At 41.8% G+C, this 20,465-nt stretch overlaps 2 protein-coding genes across 2 annotated transcripts in view; one reads left to right on the top strand and one right to left on the bottom strand.

The window, feature by feature from the left end:
• The first annotated feature begins 227 nt into the window (after window positions 1-227).
• Window positions 228-4,373, top strand: LOC106521161 (putative E3 ubiquitin-protein ligase UBR7). Its single transcript, XM_014013607.1, has 11 exons — window positions 228-414; window positions 622-755; window positions 1,336-1,396; window positions 1,478-1,573; window positions 1,652-1,705; window positions 1,789-1,894; window positions 1,985-2,100; window positions 3,116-3,307; window positions 3,392-3,548; window positions 3,683-3,744; window positions 3,848-4,373. Exons 1-11 carry the CDS (start codon window positions 298-300, stop codon window positions 3,929-3,931), a joined length of 1,179 nt encoding a protein of 392 aa, XP_013869061.1. The 5' UTR covers window positions 228-297; the 3' UTR covers window positions 3,932-4,373.
• Window positions 4,374-4,679: 306 nt separating this feature from the next.
• The window catches only part of btbd7 (BTB (POZ) domain containing 7), a 20,816-nt gene continuing 5,030 nt past the window's right edge, over window positions 4,680-20,465 (bottom strand). Inside the window, exons 3-12 of the mRNA XM_014013594.1 lie at window positions 17,988-18,216; window positions 14,782-15,924; window positions 10,630-10,838; window positions 10,168-10,243; window positions 9,563-9,723; window positions 9,303-9,446; window positions 8,818-9,007; window positions 8,489-8,667; window positions 7,949-8,353; window positions 4,680-7,844 (exon numbers count right to left, since the gene is read on the bottom strand). Of these exons, the coding sequence (XP_013869048.1) occupies window positions 7,068-7,844; window positions 7,949-8,353; window positions 8,489-8,667; window positions 8,818-9,007; window positions 9,303-9,446; window positions 9,563-9,723; window positions 10,168-10,243; window positions 10,630-10,838; window positions 14,782-15,924; window positions 17,988-18,069 (3,366 nt within the window). The 5' untranslated portion in view covers window positions 18,070-18,216 and the 3' untranslated portion in view covers window positions 4,680-7,067. The remainder of the gene's footprint in view (window positions 7,845-7,948; window positions 8,354-8,488; window positions 8,668-8,817; window positions 9,008-9,302; window positions 9,447-9,562; window positions 9,724-10,167; window positions 10,244-10,629; window positions 10,839-14,781; window positions 15,925-17,987; window positions 18,217-20,465) is intronic.

The following is a 20,465-nucleotide window of genomic DNA, read 5'->3' as shown; positions in this document are numbered from 1 at the left end:
TGAAATGCATCATTGAATAATTATTTAATTAAGTAAATAAATTAAATATGTGATTAAATAATTAAATATCCCAATAAATAAATAAATAAATCTACCTTTTGAATTGGGAATTCAAATGTGCAAAACTAGCACAGTTACTGTCAGTTCATATTTTTTTTGTTATTTGTTGCTCGAACAAAGCGACGTGACGTCACTTCCTCCACGTGGTCCTGACTCAAATTCCCGCCAGGAACGGCGGTTTTGTCACCAGTATTGTTTAGCCGCGCAGACCGGGCCGACTGTGTATTTCTCAGAAACATGGCAGCGGACAGGCAGAAGTTGGAGGCGGGCGAAGCTCTGGTCACCGATGAGGAGGTGGAACAGGCCCTGAGCGTGCTGGCTGGGAGCGACGCAGAAAACTGCTCTTATCCTCGGGTAAGAAAAGCTTCCTGCACCGCATCACTGCGCCGCCTTTGTTGCAGGAATCAAACATGAAAATGGTGTCAGCATCTTTTAATTATCGATATTTTTTCCGTTCTTTTTTTGTATTTGCACAGTAGTTATAACAGTGGCATAATAGTGAAAGATACATATAAAAACACGGGTATTTTGGAGTGATTGTTTTGTGTTTCATCGTTGCAGGGTTATGTGAAGAGACAGGCGGTGTTTGCCTGCAACACCTGCACTCCCAATGCTGCAGAGCCGGCTGGGGTTTGTCTGGCCTGTGCCAATAAATGCCACGATGGACACGACATCTTTGAACTGTACACCAAAAGGTACAAGTCTTTTGTCAGGGGTGCCACCAGCAGTGGTGTCCTCACTTACAAATGTGCTGCCACCTCTGACAAGTCACAAATGCAAAATATTTGGAGAACAACTAAATTGTAATGAAATTCCCAGACAGTAATCATTAAACTCACATCTGCATCTGCTGAGTTTTGTGCTCAACCTGTTTTAACATGGCTGCTTCAGCTAATCCACCTAARCAAACACAAAAATGTCTAACACAATCATTTTTTACAGCTTTTGAGCTCAAATTTGGCRTGRTAGTAGCCAAGAGTCACCCCCCAAATTAAACTAAGAGCACTAACCAATATTGCTTTAAAAGCTTTTCTTGAAATGCGGTGGGTGGTTTGTATTATTACATAAATATCTAGAGTTGTGAGTTGAGTAATGAGTGATGAACTCACTTAATGTCAACTGTAAAGTTAAAAAAAAAAAATAGAAGTTTCACCTGATTTGATTTTGCAGTATTGTTTGCAATAATGCCCTGCCATGAAAACTTAATGAAGGTTATCTGTTTTTGTTTTTTTAACCAACATTAGTCCTTTGCCAACCTTTCTCATTTTGCCTCAGAGATTTTCGCTGCGATTGTGGAAATAACAAGTTTGGCGATTTCCAGTGCCAACTCGTTCCTGTGAGTACACCGAATCTCCATTTGTGAACCSCGCTTGTCTGATGGTTGCGTTCAATTCCCCTCGTATCCGCACGATTTCAGGTGAAAGAGGAGAAGAACGATAAGAACCGCTACAATCACAACTTTGTTGGCTGCTACTGCACATGTGACCGTCCATACCCAGACACAGATGAGCAGGTAAGCCCTTTGCTTCGTCCATATTGTTTCAATTCAGAAAAWTTTCAGCATCTAATAAAAAAAWAACATTTTTAACAGGATGACGACGAGATGATTCAGTGCATCATCTGTGAGGATTGGTTTCACAGCAGGGTGAGCGTGAGAGGGTTCATGTTCCCTGCGCCCGATCTCATTTGCATTTTCTTACCTCTGCGATGCTTCCTGTTTTCAAACAGCACTTGCGCTGTGCTGTAGTTGAACCAGAAGAGCTGCAGGAGATGATCTGCGAGGCTTGCATGAACAAAGCTCCTTTCTTGTGGACGTACGCCGCCCAGTTCGCAGGTACCGACCTCCTTTGGGTGAAATTCAATTCSGCTGTTTGACACGTAGCTGCGTACGTCAGTGAGGAATGTGTGTGGCCGTGTCCTTCAGTACCGCCTGTGATCAACGCCAGTCACTCTGAGGAGGACATAGAGGTCAACRTTGAGGAGAATGAGGAACATCAAGGCGGGGATGAGGAACCAACCTCTGGTGATGAGCATGCAAAGGTGAGGAATAGCATTGATGCTAGCCTGTAGGATATAGATCAGGGGTGTCTACATTTTCACCAAGGGCCACATGTGCATTACGGTAGTTGTAATTAACTTTTAATGTTTTAAATTCTGAACTCTCMCACTTTCMAGTTTGAATKAACAATCAGACTRGACYGCATCACAAATAGCTGCTGAWAAAGGCTGTGAAATGGAGATTTATTGCAAATCACGACATGTATCGTCTAATAGCTACAGGCTAGCTTTRAACCCTGTGCACCTACACCTAGTAGTGGGTTTCCATCATTTCTCAGGTTAAATAATCCACATGCATTATRGGAGATATAGTTCATGGTCARTGCTGGCTTTAAAGCAGCACACTCTTATTTTAAGACTATGCATCTTTAAAGCTCATGCAGGCCCTGGACTTTGACGTGATTTAGATAGATTGGTCTTAAAGGGAATTTGAAAGCACGTATTCAGTGTCTGTAACTTGCTTATTTATGCAGAAGTCATGATGAGCGTTACAGACAAGCTTTGTATTACAAAATGAATAAAATAATGTGACATGTTTGGGCACCATGATCTTAAGTTTGTATGAGGATAGAGCCTCAGAAGCATTTTCACATCCCTGCACAGTTTTTAATTCCAASTTATTTCCCGATCGAGGGCAAATAAAAAGCACAAATTCAGCAGCAGTTTTTAATCAGATTGCCACAAGGTGGGGCCAAAGGGTAAGAATCGGATTCCAGCCTGAAAGCAGACTCCAGCTCCTGTTTGTGTGTGCGCTCACTTCCCTTCTGGGTAATTTGAGAACTGACCCACGAGGCACCTCTTCTACTCTGTAGACAGCCTCGGCCGAGCTCGCAGTAAACTGCAGATTTTCACCATCCGACCATTGCATCATGTCGAATCGCCTGGAGTCTCCCTCAGCTGTTTTGCCGTGTGTGGAAAAAAGCCCAGCTGTTGAGCATTTTCTAGTGCCAAAAATTCACCCAGTTGTATTTTTTATTTACTTATTTATCGTTTGTAGGAAGTGGAGAACAGGTGTTCCCCAGGCAAACGAACTCATGAGGAAATGAGCAGCGCAGAAAAAAGCACCAACAGGAGTGCAGAGTGCAGGCTGAAGGAGCTGCAGACGCAGGGGTTAGCCCRGCTGAGGCAGGGAGCGGTGTTCTGGCCTTACGGCTGGCGCTCGGAGCTCTGCACCTGCACGAGCTGCAAGGTAGGCCCACAAACTTGTGTGGGTGTGTGTGTGTAACTACATCTTTGAAGTTAATACACATTCATCACGCGTGTGTGTGTGCAGAAGGTTTATGTGGCTACAGAAGTGCAGTTTCTCATGGATCAGTCTGACACCATTTTGGCCTATGAGAAGAGAGGATTGGAGGCGCCGTTTGGGCAGCACCCACTGATGGCACTGATAGGCTCCATGGACCGTGTGCAGCAGCTGGAGGTCATTTACGGTGAGGATGGGAAGGGCAGGAAGGAAGGAAGGAAGGAATCAAACTGGTGTTCTTCCTCCGCCGCAATCATGCAAACCTGAACAAAATGGAGCCCGAGAGACTTGAAGTGCACTAAAATAACAGTCTTCCTCCAGGTATCAACGAGCTGACGGCTGCAATCAGTGCGTTTTTAGAACAGTGCGTTTCTGAAAGAAAGGTAAGGAAAGGTTGWTGCCGAGTCACATTCTCCGGACTTTCATCCGTTCTTTTCGTCTGTTCCGCTCGCATCCGATCTGAATCCTTGCTTTTGTCTCCGTCAGACCGTCACAGTCGAAGCCGTACAYGAGTTTTTCGAGGAGCTGCGAGAGAAAAAGAGACGCAGGACCAACCCAGGATACGAGTGATGAAACGTTTCTGCTGCCATCAAATGCTGGGTTCATGTGGTGCTTTAAATGTATGTGTCAGTTTCAAGATGATCATATATTTTTTTTACTCAAAATGAGCTAAAAGTTCAGAAACGTTGCCTACTATACAGATTATTTTGTTCAGGTATTAGGATTATAATTTTGATGTGATGAAAATGACTTGAAACTTTTGCTGATATTGCACATTTAACCTTTTTTATGAACAGAAGCAAATATGTCTGCATACGATGTCTTCAAGTTTGTCTCCTTTCTGTGTTAGCAGGACTTTTAAATTGACCATGATTGTAATTAAAAATGTTTTTTTTTGTTTAAGCTTTGATGTTAAAACCGTTTAAGTTTACTGTCAGTCAAAGTGAATGAACGTTGAAGGATGGTCTTTATGTGAATATGGATTAATACAAATAAAACAAGACAAATTGTATTTCTTGTTTTAATGTAGTGAATTATGAGTGCTAAATGACCACTGAAGTTTGCAGAAGAAACTGAATTATTAAAATTTGTTGTAAACTTGAGCAAATATGCAAAAACATGTTTAAAAAAGGAAGTGATRAGATCTTTATGTACGTATGTTTTAAGTATAAAAGCTACAAAAACAAAAGTTAGCTCCTGAACGACTGTTTTGATATGAACGGCTAAAACAGCAACGTATTCAGAAATAGACTGCAAAATATGCACAAGTGGAAAAAAAAAACAATAGTAACAATAAGTAAAATATGACATGTTTTCCTTAAAATTAAACAGTTTATTTTGAGGATGTCAAAGTTGACCACTGTTATGCACCTTTCGAGGCGACAGTAGAAAAATAGATTCAGTGAAACTAAATGCAACTTAATATTGATCTACAAACACATTTCTATATCAGACAAGTACAACGTACTTGAGAAAATTAAAACACAAGCAATCACACATTTCAGGTGGTTCATTTTTTCCAAAAAGTTGCTAAGTAACACTATGTACAGGAAACGAGCTACATGGGATTTCAAAGAACTACTTGATGCATGCTGGTAAGCTGGTAGAAAAGAGCTTGCATAGACATCAAAGTCACTGATCCAATAAAAGCCCAGCCGCAGGCAGGGGAAGGCACTGACTCCTCTACAGCAAAGAGCAAAACAAGGACCTTGACTCAATGGAACATTGTCCTGGAAAATAATAAAAACAAAAGCTACCCAACATGAACATGGGGAGGAATCTGGAGTTTTGCATTTTTTCCCCATGAAGCAACTAAGATGGAAAAACGATTTTTTTTCTTCTTCTGCTTGGCAAACTCATCATCGCAAAGCAGATTAATATCTTGAGATCGTCCACATGTTACACTTAAAAATGAGGGGGAAACAGCTCTACAAACATGATAGTTCACATCACCTACCACATAAAAAAAGCTCTCAATGCATAACATTTAAGAAAAGATTCTGAAACACAATCTTTATGTTTTGTACCACACATTCTTAGTGAGATTTCATGACAAAGACAAGTACACAGTGCTGTCCACTACAGTTAAAAACAGACCTTCAACGACTACTAAAATGTGATAGAAACCATTAAAAATTCATCAGAGTGCGTGGAACTAAATTCATTATTTACAATTTCCGTCAAGAGACATGTGCAAGCGATCGCCGACTTTTCCTCGGCGTAGGTCATCTTTTGTTCGAAATTCATTTGTTCTTCCCTTCTGCTAACACCCAGATGGCTCCAACAGTGCAATAGATACTTGTGAGGTTTTATACCAGCTATCAGCTGTAACAGGCTTATATGTGTGGACTTGCAGGTTTTTTTTTTGGGAGCTACAGCAGGTCTCTAGCATTATATTTAACAGTATCAGCACTGTGTATGCATATCTATCTCTCATGAGGTGGGAACATGGAGGCTTGGTATATGCATTTAATATTACCATTAAGTGAAATCAACTAATACTCCAGAAAAGAAATATAGTCTTTGTCTGTATTGAAATAGGAGTTAAAAGATATGAAACATTTATTTGAATAAAAGGTAGCTAAAAACTGAATAATCTAAGCACTTGTTAAGGCTTTAGATTGGATTACGTGATGCAAACGTAACTGGGAACTTTCACACAGCCACTGCACTCTGTGCCAGACTGGTTAATATCTTCAGACTGATATGTACAAAGACCTGACTAAAATGGGAGCGTACAGTACTGAGATTGTCTAAACACCTGTGTGCATTAAAGCTATCCTTGAGCGCGCGCACACACACACATACACACACCTGCTTCAGCTGCTAGTCCCAGCAAGCCGTTAGATCACTGTACGTCGGTCATCGTGACACCCTTGTATTTTCCACTGCAGTTCGGTAATGAATCCACCTGTGATTACTACCCTCCTGGTGACCCCACCCAGTTGAAAAACACCAGGCCTTTAAGCCAGACACAAAGGATATGATAGTTAACGCCTGATACAATTGTCAGACTCAGTTACTGGGAAAATGATGAGCTCTGATGACCTAGATTCTGTCAAATGCAATTCCTGCTTTGCGTGTCAAAGTCTCTGTTCATTACAAATGAACTGTGAAGACATGAGGCCAGGAGGGAGAAGATACTCAGGTGGGTTGTCATAGACATGCTACGAGAAGAAATGTAGACCCAACAGGAGCAAAAGAAAATGGTCGGACATATTTACACGTGATGCTGCATGAACAGATTCTTATTCGCTGGTTTTCCAGTTGTCAGCGAGAGACAACAGGGCCGACCCATTCAGTCTTTGTTTAGGCAGGAGTTCACAACTGAGCTCTGAAAATGGTGAGACCACTTCATGCAGACTTTACATACGAGAGCCAACCTCCTCCTCATGAATCAAAATCAAGAGATTATTCCATCCCACAAAACTTCCAATAATCCTCTAAACCAGCAGGCCTGGGCACTTTAACAGCTAACCAACTTACTTTTTTCCATCCTGACTGTGTGATGGATAGCACAGTGTGATAGAGGTAGGACAAAAGGACAGATTCTATAAATAGCAATATCTACAACCCCTTTTCCCCCTGCTCCTCTCAAACACAGTTAGGCACACGTTTAGTGCTTTGCCATCCGTTTTGATGAACAGCCACATATCACTTTTTTTTTTTGCCTTTCTCRACTCAAACCTCTGGTCCTGAACTGGGATTAAAGTGCCGATTTTTTATAAGGGTAGTCAGGTTTGCTGGGCGACCTGCGGTCTCTGACAAGATCCTCGCTGATACTGTTTCTGTGGGACTGTTGCAGAGGCCCTGGACCTGATGATTCTCCACCTAGAACCATTTCTTCTGGAGCGTCTCTCAGTCCCATGTGCCTTTCTTCATAGCCGTCCAGATTTCCACTGGGGGACCGTAAATGGCCTAATCCATGAGTCAGGTCCGTTTCATTTGGTCGCCCCTTAGGGAACTGTCCCGTCCTGGGCTGAGGCCCAGACGGACTGGCAAGGACTCCCTCATGCCTCTGAGATTTTATACTGAGAACATCCAGCCGTAGAGGGTCAGGAGCAGACCGTGCCGACATGTGGCTATGGGACTGACAGTCAGAAACATAAGGAGGGGGATATGAGCCGGATGTGTTGCAGCTGTGGCTGTAGAGATCTGGTCCTGGAAAGGCGGCCAGAGGGTGAGAGGAAGTCGGTGTTGCGGGTCGACAGGAGAAATCATACAGGTCAGGGAACTCGGCTTGAACTTCTAGTTTGGGTTCTGGAGCATGCCTCTTGCAGGAATGGCCGTGTCCGGGACCGTAACTGTGGCTGAGGCGAGCAGAAGGGCAGGGCCCGTGGGGCAGATGGTGTCCTGAAGATCCCATAGGGCTGTGAGGACCTTCCCTGTCCATCTCTGCCAGGTGCTGTTCCCTCAGGGACATGACTGAGACGCCAAGCGCAATATCAGGCATGAACTCCCTTATAACAGGCTCCACGCTCATCTGCATCAGAAAACACATAATGGTACCATTACCTAACTGATAATCAGAAAATAAAAAATATATATACAGAACAATAAGACAGGAAGACTCRGGCTCAAACTCACCACTTGCTGGTCTGAAAGTAAAGTCCGTCCCATTGCCTGTGGGTTGGTGCAGTCTGGAGGCTGCGGCCTGGGCGCAGAGGAGTACTCTGAACTGCCATGCTTGGAGGCTGCGTGGCGCTGGATCAGAGTGCGGTTGCAGGGGTAGGAGAAGGAACGAGTGGGAGTAGGCAGGGGCACGCGAGGCCGCCAGGAGCCCTTGAGTTGGGCATGGCTGGGTGTGGCAGGTGGGTGATAAGGGGGAGGTGGAGGAGGTAAGGGTGGGTGGAAACCTACTACCCCTTCCAGCTCTGTTATCATGCTGTCCATGGCTGGACTGCTGTTTACTCGACAACGACCCACCTGGCGCAGGGCCAGAATTGGACTCTCATCTCCAAACCGTTCATCCGGAAAGAACTTGGATGGATTCTGCAAGAAAAAATACAAACAAARSYWAAAAAAAGCATAGRATTTTCCCCATACAGTTTGAATGTGGTGAGATCTGTCAGCTTTATGTTTTTTCCACTCCAAGKGTCCCAGCCTGAAGATCCCATCTTCCTTTACCTGCAGGAGCTCAGTGGCTCCATCTGCCAGACCAAACTCCCTCAGCACCCGAAGCTGCAGCTCGTAGCTGACTGTGGCTCCCTCACCGCAGTTAAGAGCATAAGCTCGCTGGACCTGCTCTGTATGTCTCAACTCATGGAGCCTTCGAATCATATCCTTTACTACAGACAGCTGAGGCACTGGAAACACAAAACATTCATGTTTTCACATGATTTAACAGGAATAACATAGTGCTCAACTAGCTTCAAAAAAATCCTTGAGCACCATCATTTGCTTTCTTTTTCTCATACAAATTTTCACTTTCTTTAAATTTGTCAACAGCATCCTACCTGGAATTTCATTAGCCACGACCGACGGAGCTGTGCTTGAGTTGCATGCCATTTGTTGGTGGTTGATCATGTGACAGCACTGAGGCACGGCATTGTTGACCATGTAGAGTGTGTCTGGGACGTTGGACATGCGCACCAGTCGCAAACGAACAAGGTCCGTCTGCTCCACCATCATTTCATCAAGCACAGACTGAAGCCACATTAAAAAATATTATAAATCTGCGTATAACTCAAGGACACGGAGTACATTTTGCAAATTTGTTCCACTTGACTGACACCTTTATAATGATTCTCTCTGGTCTATGGATATGTTCATTAATATTCATAGGCCTGTAATTTATAAGGAAATTTCGCAAATGTAAATCAAATTAATTTTAGTCAATATGACAGGGGTTATTGTTGAATACCAAATGAGAAGTATCCATAGCAGCACTGATAGTTTTAGTATGTATGTCTGAGCTCTGTCTGTATTTAATGAGCCTCACCTTGGCCTCCTCAACGTAAGGGGAGAAGAGTCGAGGACGCACATAGATCCCTGCATTCTTCTGCCGTAACCAGGCATTGGCTTTCCCGCCCTCAGCTGTGGGCAGCATGTCTGACGGGGGAGTACTAATCAAACCCCTCTTAAGCTGTGAACAGAGTGAACAATGCGGATCAATATTCAGCATTTGAAGGTCACAGTGAGTAAACACACATTGATAGAAAACACAAYGAAAAGGGAAAAAGGCAGAAAAGGAGTACTGACCGCATCTGCGAGGACATCACTGTTGGGAGGCAAGATGTGCTCAGTTCGGATGTAGGGCAGTAGGGGAGACAGGATCTCCTTCAGCTCCTCCACATCCAGGTCTCGCCTTTTCACTCCCCGTTTGTTGACACTGTGGGCTGTGCCACTCAACAGGTTGGGCTCTGGGTTAACAAGGACAGGAACAGCCAAAGGCAGATAATTCATACAATGCAGATTCAATTAATTATGCAACTATGGCTATGCTTTTAATGCTATTACGTTTGCAACCTGCTGRCTAATTTTTGCACAGTCTGACAAGTTTAAATTAACAAGCTCTAGATAAATGTGGCATTGCCTGCAGCGTGGTTCATGTTTCTGAATAAATTTGCTGACTTTTTACCATATTAATAAAACCTCTGACCACAAACCTTACAGAACATCATTTTTTAGGTTAAAACACACGACATAGCTAATAAAGTTGAAGTCACTTTATGTTGACTTTATTTATGAGGGTAAGTTTTCTTTGAGCCCCTAAGTATATTTTTGGGGGCTGCAGTAAGTGGGCAATATTGTCAGAGCAATTAGGGGGTCTGCTGAGAGGGTAATTATAGAGTGTATTATCTTACCCCTGTCCGCCATCCTCTTAATAAGCTGCTGCTCGCCCCACTTAACAACATACTTGAGAATGTCCTGCTCACTGGCCTGTGAATGACACCAAGATGGAGCAAAAGAAGGATAAAGGGCAAGGAGAGAGACAGACACCAATATATTCATGAGCAGATATTGAGTGAAACAAAGCTGTGGAGATGTTAAACGGGGACCAGCTGAAAATGCAACATGTTCGTTGATTACAAAAAAATTGCCCAACTTGTTTGGTGATGCTGACGAGCAACAAACTTTGATCAGGTTTAGGATTTAAAGGAATAGCCTCCAGGGAATTTTGTTTCTGAACATCTAAAGACTGAGCGTGTCAATATAAGTATGTTGGTTACAAGTATAGTGTGTGAACTGAACTGAAACAGCATTAATAATGTCAGTAAACTTTGTTGCCATCTTTAAACACAAACAGACWGCTGATACATCCGTACCTGAAGGTAGTCAGACTGAATTGCGCTGAGAAGATGTTCTTTGCCGAGCTCGTAGAGAACATCAGAGGTGACGACCTGACTGAACTCTTCGCAGAGGAAGTGCATGGCCTGCCTGTGGACCCACTTGGAGCCATACGGCTGGGAGCTCCACTTCAGAATAGGAACCAGAGAGTCCAGAGACAAACTTTCGATAATAATGTCTTCGCATCCTGGAAGAAACAAAATCAAAAAGGAAATTTACAGCTTCATATTCGGTCCAGTCCACTTTTTGGCAAATTATGCCTTATAATCAATTAAAACTGATGGATAATAATACTAAAATATTTAAATTAAGCAAGCTATTACTGTGTACAACTTGCATCACTGCCAAATCATCAGTAGTTTTGATTCCCATTYACTGACCCATGGAGTCTCCCTCTAGTAGCCTCCTGCATCCTCCATGCTGTGCTTTCTAAATCAGAGCACATACCAGAACAGCAGGCAGTGGCTTTACCCCGTAACACACCAACCCACAGAAATGCCTTTGATACCTTGATGTGTTTTAGTCTCAAGCTGCCTTCCCTTTACCGTGTTAAGTAAACACAGCAGCCTGAGGAAATGTGCTGCCGGTGGACCAGCACACATGCTTGGAAAATGCGCACACACTCGTGTGCATGAATCAAAAATGCATTAACAAGCCACAGAAGGTTTAGGGAATTATGTACTCGCTGCTCAAGCAGTTCAAAATAGAACTATGCTCTGCAAATGCAGCCAACATTGGCACTCAAAGTCACACTAAATCTAAGAGGGATCCACTTAGGAGGAAACAAAATAATAAAATATCCAACATCCATTTGAAGTACATAAAAATCAGTTTAGTCAGCCACATCTATGCCAATCCAAAACAAGACAAGAACTTAAGAGGCTCTTAGTAAAAATTGCTCTCTGATAGCAAATGTTGAATACAAAATAGACAGAGAGACTGGTTTTAAGTCTGCTCTGAACTGAAATACGAGCCTGCCAAATTTCACATTCCAGTCTGTCCTGTCGATCATTTCATCTTTGGGCCAGTAGCATTGCTCCTCAGGGAAAATCTTATCTTAAAACATTAATTTTAAGCTGCACGTCCAACCCCAGCCCACCCCTTTGAACATACACGCGGAGAAATTGGCCTACAGACTTGATAGAGTGAAGCCTCAAGAGATGTTTTGGAATCTAAAACTTTATGTAAGTCAAAGCAACATGAGTACATTTGAATTATCAGCACACTTTAATGCTAAGATTATAAGCAATAATGTACAGGCACAAGACACCTTTTTGGCCAACTTAATTTTTAGTAGWGAGCTGAAAAACAGCAAAACAGACAATGTAGAAATCTCAAATGGTTAAAGGACAGATGAGACTAAAACTTGGCCAAATGCACCTTTAATATCTGTGGTGAAGATACTGTAGGAGCTAATGGACTCCAAGCATCTGTTTCTCTTTGTCCATCAGTGCTGTCTGTCTTATGGAAAGTGCTGCAACGTTTTGAAGACATTTACTATTGCATCTTTGGCCTTTCTGAAAGCAGACACACAGGCACCCGCCAGCAGCAGCAAGCAATTCCCCACGTGGGACCAAAGACACAGAAAAACAAACATCTCTGCTTTGAGTTAGCCTATTAGAATTCACAGTGACAGMCTGTCTTTTAAAACAAAGCACTTTTTATTATGAGGTGGAGATTAGAATCAGCATTACCGGTAGATCTAATGCTAACCCTCTGCCTTTCTCTCCACGGGTGGCACACCACGTTTACTGGAGCTTAACGGACTGACGGGCACATCAACACAGCAGCAAAAACAGCAGCAGTCGGCCTCGCATTAACTTTACGGGACATAAACACATTATCCTYGTCTCCACGGTTGATGATTAATCAAGGACTGGGGTTTCAGTCAATATTGTCACAAGACAGGGCACCAAATGAACTGGGCATGCAGCTAGTTTGCTGTGGAGATCCACTACATAGAAACCACACAAGCGCTGTGGAGCATTTAAAAATTATTAGGGCTTTTAAGTCTGGTTATCATCTAAGTGAGATGTAATCCTAAAACGGAAGCACAGCTTGAGATTTAATATGCACTATGAAAACCCTGAGGTAGAACTCCTTAAGGTCAGAGAAAAAGCAGTGGTGAAGTACACGAGGAGGGGGGTGGGCACTGTCTGAAGATTAGATGGCTTCCTCCACATGAAGGCTCTGACATAAGCCTCTCTGCTGCCTCCTGGAGAGACCTGGCAGTTCCTGAGGTCTGAAGAGGCAGAGTAGACTCTGCCAAAAAAAAAAAAAATCTTGTTCATAATTTACCAGACGGTGGGATGATTTGTTATTTGGAATTTTGCAGGATTTAAATGTCAGAATGAAGTGTAAGAGGGATCTAACAARACACAAAGCTACAAGACACACATAACAGATCGAACATATTTCACTGAATTTGAAGGGAAGTGTTTTGATYTGTGCAGAAAAGATGGAGACAAAACAGACAGCATGAGGGCTTGTGAGGGTGAAACCCTTCGGCTGCTAACAGATTAAMGTGGCCAACAGAGTAACACCTTATCACAGCGTTATGTGACCGTACAGATCTTATAAAGCTGACTGACTGTCAAGTGTCATTCGATGAAGCTGCTACACTTGTTTGACCCTGAATGTAAAAAAAAAAAGACTAGATCGTATCTCTGCAAAACATCCTCAGATTTTAGAGGTTTTGATTTGAGCTGGATGTTCAGAAGTTGTTCAAAGCGATAAAACTCACATTTTCCACTTGGCGAGATTGCATCAAGCAGTTATTCTTATCACAACATAAAACCAAACTTACATGAACAAATGGTTAATRCAAATCTCAAAGTGTAGTTAAATTTGCTTATTAATAAACAAATTCAGCTTCATAATTCAGTGTAACTTTACATATACATCAGGTTTGTTAAAACATAGTGTATGTTGTACATCTGCAATTGCTTCCCAGCAGAAGCTTGTTAGTCATAAAAAATCTCATTATAAAATGCAAAGCACAAGAAACAACTGCTGTGAGAAATTTGAGTCTGAACAAATYATTAGACACATTTTAAAACACCACAATCTAATTAAAGAGTGTGAATTTCACGATACAGCATGAGGCTGTGAAATTTTATGCTAAAATCATTGTGTGCATCTCATATTGTAATTTCAATACAAATTATAACAATGAGGATGGGGATTTGAACATTTTGAAAAATGATGACATGATGTTGCTGATGTTATGCTGGTGGAAAATGTAGTGTGCYAAAACACCTCTTTGAAGGAAGTGTAAGTGATAAACAGATGGTTCAAGACAAAGTGTGGCTTTAACCTCTAGCGTGTTTCAGGGGTCACACTTGAACAGTGGCAAGAGTAAAAAAAAAACCTGTGTAATATGAGTAAAGACATATCAGGGATAAAGTGCTGACAGAGGCTTGGATGAACTGCCTGAGCCAGCTGTCTGCTCTCAGAAACACAGCCTGTAATACCTGCAGGAACATATTGATACAGGCCGTGTATAAACATGTTCCTGCACTGATACCACTGTCGGTCTAAGTAAAATATCAAGACATTGAACATGACACTACTTGGATGCATAAAAACCAAGAATGAATCACGCTCGAGTTTTGCAGGGCAACCAGATATGACAAAAGCTAGAAGATTATATCATAGAAACAGACACTATAATTATGACAGAATAAATGGGCAATTTGGTTTTAAAATTCCAAATCAAGGCTGTTGTACCTACACCCACTACATTAACACAGTCAATGTTGTGGGTTTTAAGCAATTTGTGGCTGAGACCTTGGCAGCAATGAGATGGAACAGGAAGGAAGAAATTATTGAGGAATGAGACCACACTAAAAGCTGTACAGCACGGTATGCTGAAAACGCAGAGCTGGACAATTAAAATTAACAAATCTGTACATTATGAATCTGATTTGATTATATTTATCTGTATACTATTTATAAAATATCAGGACAATAGTTGAGTCATCTTTTGTTTTTAGACATTAACAGACTGGATGTATCCTGATATACTGAAATAGAAAAGGTTATATCAATTCCATCCAACACAGATATGTATAGATTATGATTACCATGTCTACCCTTTAGGCTTAGATTTCTGTGGTGTATTGACTTACCTTGAGCCAGCATGTTAAACTCCAGAAACAAAGCAATGTGGTACAACTCCATGGCCTCCTCAGTGCGTGTGCTGGCACCACGGCCCCCTGAAACAAGGGCTTGCACCTCACCGAGGCTGCCTGCTGAAGGGCTGCCACGCAGCACAAGACTGAGGTCAACAACGTCAGTGTACATGCAGTGCAAAATAACCTGCACATATTTTCGTGGGATGATGGACTCATCCAACACGATTCGGGTGGGTGTCTGCAATGTGCGCTCTGTCATTTCCTCTCCTGTGCGAATACGTCTCTGCAGAAGGTTTCTAAAGAAGGGGGAGCGTGCTGAGAGGATAGCCTTGTGAGCCCTGAGGTCCTCATCTGGGGTCTCCAGTGCCCCGCTGGCTCCTGAGACTGCTGCTGGTGCTGCAGCTACCGCTCCTCTCTCGTTACAGCTCTCGATCATCTCGGAGTCTGAAGAAAAGCTGAGCAGAGCGTCGTAGTAGCACATGTAGTCAAACAAGCCCTTCATATCTGCCTCCAGGGAGTTCGGCGTTCCAAACTCCTCGCTAAGCTGAACCAGCACGTCCACGTTTTGCAACCTGGTATCTTCTGCTCCGCGCACCCCGAACTCTCCGGTGTACAAGTAGTGAAGCAGGGCAGAGAACATGGGCACATCAATACCAGCTGTGTCAATGTCCATGAGAACCTCCGCTCCATAACCAGGAGATGAAGAAAGCAACGATTTGAAAAAGGGGCAGCGTGCAGCCAAGATGGCCCGGTGAGCTGGGAAACATGTACCTTGGAAGATGAGATCTACATCAGTGCAATACTTGTGCTGGTAGAGAGCAGCCAGATCTCGCTGCAAGCTGGGAGCCTCAGCACGAGCCAGACTGGCCTGGAAGCTCAGCTCCTTGAGGGCTGCTGTTCCCTCATACTCCTCCACCAGGGCGTTCGTGTCACGGACATCCCACCCTGACAAAAGCTCCCGCATCTGCCTCGCATGATCTGCTGAGCGGCTCGACTTCCTCCTTTTGATAAACCTCCGTTTGAGAGTTGCCAGACCAAGGCTCTTCTTCTTCCTGTCTGTGGGCCGCTCGTGGCCGTGCTCCAGGCTATACAGYTTTGACTCCCAGCCATATCCCTGCTGAGAGTAAGATGAGGTTCCTAGAACAAAAATCACATGAAGAAATAAGTTTTAAATACAGTAATTTTTCTAAAACATGAATATGGGGATTAACTCGTCTACATTATTCAATTGTAACAACTCTTTTCGGACATGGCTTTACACAAAACTCTGGGAAACCTACATGAAACTAGTTTGCAGATTTCTGAATCAAAAAAGTAGCAAATTCACCCTTTACTTTGTGTTTTCCCACCCTTTATACTTATTTTAAAAGGTTCCCTAAACCAGCAGCACCCGGATCTAGAGCATCCTTGAATTATGCCTTCAAAAAATCTGGACTTTGCATGTTCTTTTTAAGACTRTAGATACTCTGGCTTCCTCCCACATTTTAAAAATATGTCTCTTAGGTAACTGGTGATTATAAATGGTCTCTGAGTCTTAGGTGTCTTGCGTTGCATTGGCCTTGTAATGAACCGGTAACCTATCCAGGATGTACCACACAGTGACAGCTAGGATAGGCTGCAGCCCACTCATAATCTTGAAAACGCTTCACCAGGTATATATATATATACACATACACATTTTTTAAACAAATCTGTGAATTAAAAAGAATGCTCAGAATTGCTCCACAACTGTTAAGAGTTGCATAGATTTGATAAATTGGTGAATTAATTTTAACCGTGCCATTCCTATTACTAATGGTTTCATTCTTTTCACAAAACATTACTGTAGTCCAGACTACCAGAAACACAACCTCCCTCTGGCATCCGAGCACACACTGATCTGATCCAACTACCAAAGCACCTGGATCAAATTCAACTGCAAAATAAAACAGACAAGATCCCCATTTTCTTTCATTTTAGACCCAAGAATGAGCCATTATGGGTTAAGAACCAATTATAGTTTTATTCTGCTTTGTATTACTCTACAAAGTTCAGCCCTTTCATGTGTTTAGGTCTAGTCAATTACCCTAAACGGCAGTTATGTTTGGCCTGAGACAGGACTCGTACGTCAGCGGAGGCTCTGCCAAGGAGATCCTCTCCGCCTGACCTTCTGTCAGCATCCATCAGTGTGACCCAAATAGTAATCATTCAAACTGAATGATCTGTGCCCAAGGCCATTTCAAACGAGTTGCTTCAGAATTTAAACGAAAACTGAAAGTTTTCCATTGGAAACAGGGATAAAACGGCTTCTGTAACTGTACTTTCAATTTAAAAGCATGAGTCCACAAAAAATAGACATCAAGTAATTTTAAAACTGAAATTAACATTTTTAGTGGAAGAAAGTATTTTTGATAATAGGTCTCTAAAGCAGTTCTTCAAACTCTCAGAAACTAAGAAGTCCAAAAACATGAGCCATAAATCAGACTCTTCCTTTTTCTTCAGAAATGCTACCTAACTTTTAACATTCACTTACCTAAAAATAAACCACCGTACAAATGGAAACCTTTACAAGTTATACTGCTCAGACAGCTTTTTATTGCTGTAGATGAAACTACAAGTTAAAATAAAAACATTTTTTTACTGTTTTTAAGAGTTTGAAGTCTCAGACCAAAGCTGATTAATGTGACAATCATAAGACAAAAAATTATTCAAGGGGTWCAATTTTGACTACTAGTTCCACCTAAGTTAATAATGAGAAGTATTTCATACAATTTTTGTTAAATGCGCATCTCAAAAGAAATTTTGTTGCTCATCTACCTCTGATAATACTTTACCAGTGCATATGGTAGAGAAAGGTACGCRGCACTGATTTTAGATGCATTTACAGCAGTTGCATGAGTCAATGGCCCAGTTCAAGAGCTCTTGTGCACAAAATTATTCACCTCCTGCACCATCAGTTGCCATGGAAGCAGGTTAATCTAATCTAAAGTGAGAGTTTGCTCATGGTTAGACCCCTATTAGTATGCATATGGAGAAGAGGTGGATATACAATTAGGTTTATGTCAAAAAAAGTGGGAAATTTTAATACCTTTTTTAAACTTGCAGTACATTTCTGATATGCTTTAACATATGCCAACTGAAAATATGTCAGAAGAGGATCAGACTTTAGCCCTGAACTGAGCTTGATTCCTTCCTGGGAAACTAGCTTTTAATAAACTTACCTATAAAAGTCTGCTGAGCCTGTGTATTTCCCCCGATACGTGGGGAGCATGAGTGTGGATAGCTGGATCCATTGGCCCCCATCCTTACGGCTCTTCACTTGCTATTTGGGGGGTCCCCCCTTTTGCTGAGTCATTCTGCTCAGACTACAGATTCCTTTCAAGCCTCAGTTGTGRATCAGGGATGGATCCTCTGAAGCATCCTCAGAGTCCCAGGCCCAGGCCGCCATGCCTGGAGGAAATAAGATGAAAAAAATAATCACACAAAGATCAGAAATTTCAACTCAAAGTCTGTGTTTTAAGTGATGCTGATTAACATCTCATAGGAATCTCATTACTGAAGTGGCAAAAAAAAAAAAAGGAATCTCATTCCAACGAGTTTGGGTTGGACATATAGTTTCTGTAAGAGATGACAAAAAACCAGAGGTGTCAATGTTAGTGGGGGCTGAACAGAGGAACACCTATTGCTAMCCATTACATCTCTTCAGCAACATTGGTTTTAGTGCAATAATCAAACTTAGCCCCTCTGGCTGTTTTACAGGGCTGAAACGCTTTAAAAAAAACCTGTATTATATAAGCAGTGTGTTCAGACCTTATCTATAATCTTAAAGAGCAACTTCAGTCAACAAAGGCTTCCTCTTCTTTCCCTCAGGAAACTGATTGCCAGTCAACTACAATTAAATGCAGATGTTGCTTGGTTTCCAAAAAAAAAAAGGTACGACCCAACTCATTCCAACCCTCTTTTACCTATATGTCAGGTTTACTAGCTTATTCATTTGTAGGCTAATTGTTTCCAGGTCTTTTCTTTTTATTTTCTGTCAATATCCACATATGAAATAGTTACTCTGCCTTTTTAGGGATTAAAACAGGATCCAATGCTCTCATTTATATTTCAGCACTTTCTTAAGCTTGCTGTCAAACCCAGCCTCATGAGCCAGTAACGTCTTGCAATTTTAGAGGAATATATCCAAATTAATACGATTTGTTTGAATACGTACCAGCAAATTCAGGATCTAGTTTAAATATATTGCTGGTGTTGGTTTCTACTKATAATGATGAACAGTAAGGGCTTTGAGTCTCTGATTCAGCAGGGCTCTATGTGAGCTTGCTGTTCTGATTGGGAGATCAGTGTTAAAGCTCCAGCACTATCAAGTTGCCACGGCTGCAGCCTTAAACAACCCCTTAACTCCATCTGCTCTGGGAGGACTGGACCACGGCTGACTTAAAGCTTCGATCTGAACATATTAACAAGCCAAGAAAAGCAGCAAAATTTAATTGTACTTAATGTATATGCGATAAGTAAAAAAATATATATGTATATTATTTTACCCAATCATGTCTGGTTGGACTGGCCTTGCAATGACCAGTCAATTTACACCAATACATGATTAATAACAATGGGGTAATAAAAGGTAATCGAGCTTAATTTCATTAATAAGGCTGTTTTATTGATATTGTCTTACGTGTTTTAAGTGATTTTTGTTGCTAAGGTCATAGTATGATTATTGTGATTGTTGTCTTCTGTGATTTGTTTGTATTTATTCACCTTGCTGCAAAGAAAATTAGTGATGATGATAATGGTATACAAAATGTTGGACTATATCATGATGGATGTGATACTCAAGTTTGTTTTTGCCATCACTCACATTTCAGAAGTGCAAGTCTGCATTGGATTAGGCAAGAAGTAGCAAGATAAATGTAAACATTAAACAAAACAAGCAACAAACAAGTATCAATCCCATCATGCTAGTACTGACATAATCCAAYTTAGTCTACCATTGCTATTAGTATCATGTATTGGTAAGTTTTCCAGGACATGGCAAATCTATGTTAAATWAAAAAAGCAACTTGACTTCTGTTCTGTAGTTGAAGACAAGCAAAGTTTCTAAACTGCATGACGTTGGCTGTGATAATATCAATATTTGAATTATTCCGTATATCCCTACTTCACTGACATTTAAATGCAACATGACTGTTCAAACTGCAGTTGCTTTGAAAAACAGTAGATATGAATCCAAATTACTTCCACATATGAAAAACACCTGGGTCAAATTTGAAAATAAACAGATAAAAACCATATCTGTCTCATTCAGACAGTCATAAAGAAAAGTCTGATTTGGGTCATTTTTGCATGCAGTGTGAACATTGCCCCAGCTGCTCTGTATGAATGTTTTTATTTTCTTTTACAAAACAGGAAAGATCTCTGAGCATTCTGTCTTTTTTGGTGAAACTACACTAAGGACTAAACTGCGATGAGAGATCTGTTTTATCTCAGCCTACTAGTTTTTCCTGCCTACCATACTAATAAATCATCGTGGGTGCCCCTGTAGAGCAGCACTCCACAGCATCCCAAGGGTTTGATGAAAAACCACAGCCTTTCTCCACACACACACACACACACACACACACACACACACACACACACACACACACTCCTCTGAGAGAAAGTTACTCTCACAGATGCATGCCTTTGCACAATTT

This window comes from Austrofundulus limnaeus, unplaced genomic scaffold (genome assembly GCF_001266775.1).
Source record: "Austrofundulus limnaeus strain Quisiro unplaced genomic scaffold, Austrofundulus_limnaeus-1.0 Scaffold2, whole genome shotgun sequence".
NCBI classification, from domain to species: Eukaryota; Metazoa; Chordata; class Actinopteri; order Cyprinodontiformes; family Rivulidae; genus Austrofundulus; species Austrofundulus limnaeus.
Note: the sequence above shows the minus strand (reverse complement) of the source record. Positions and strands in the feature narration are given on the sequence as shown.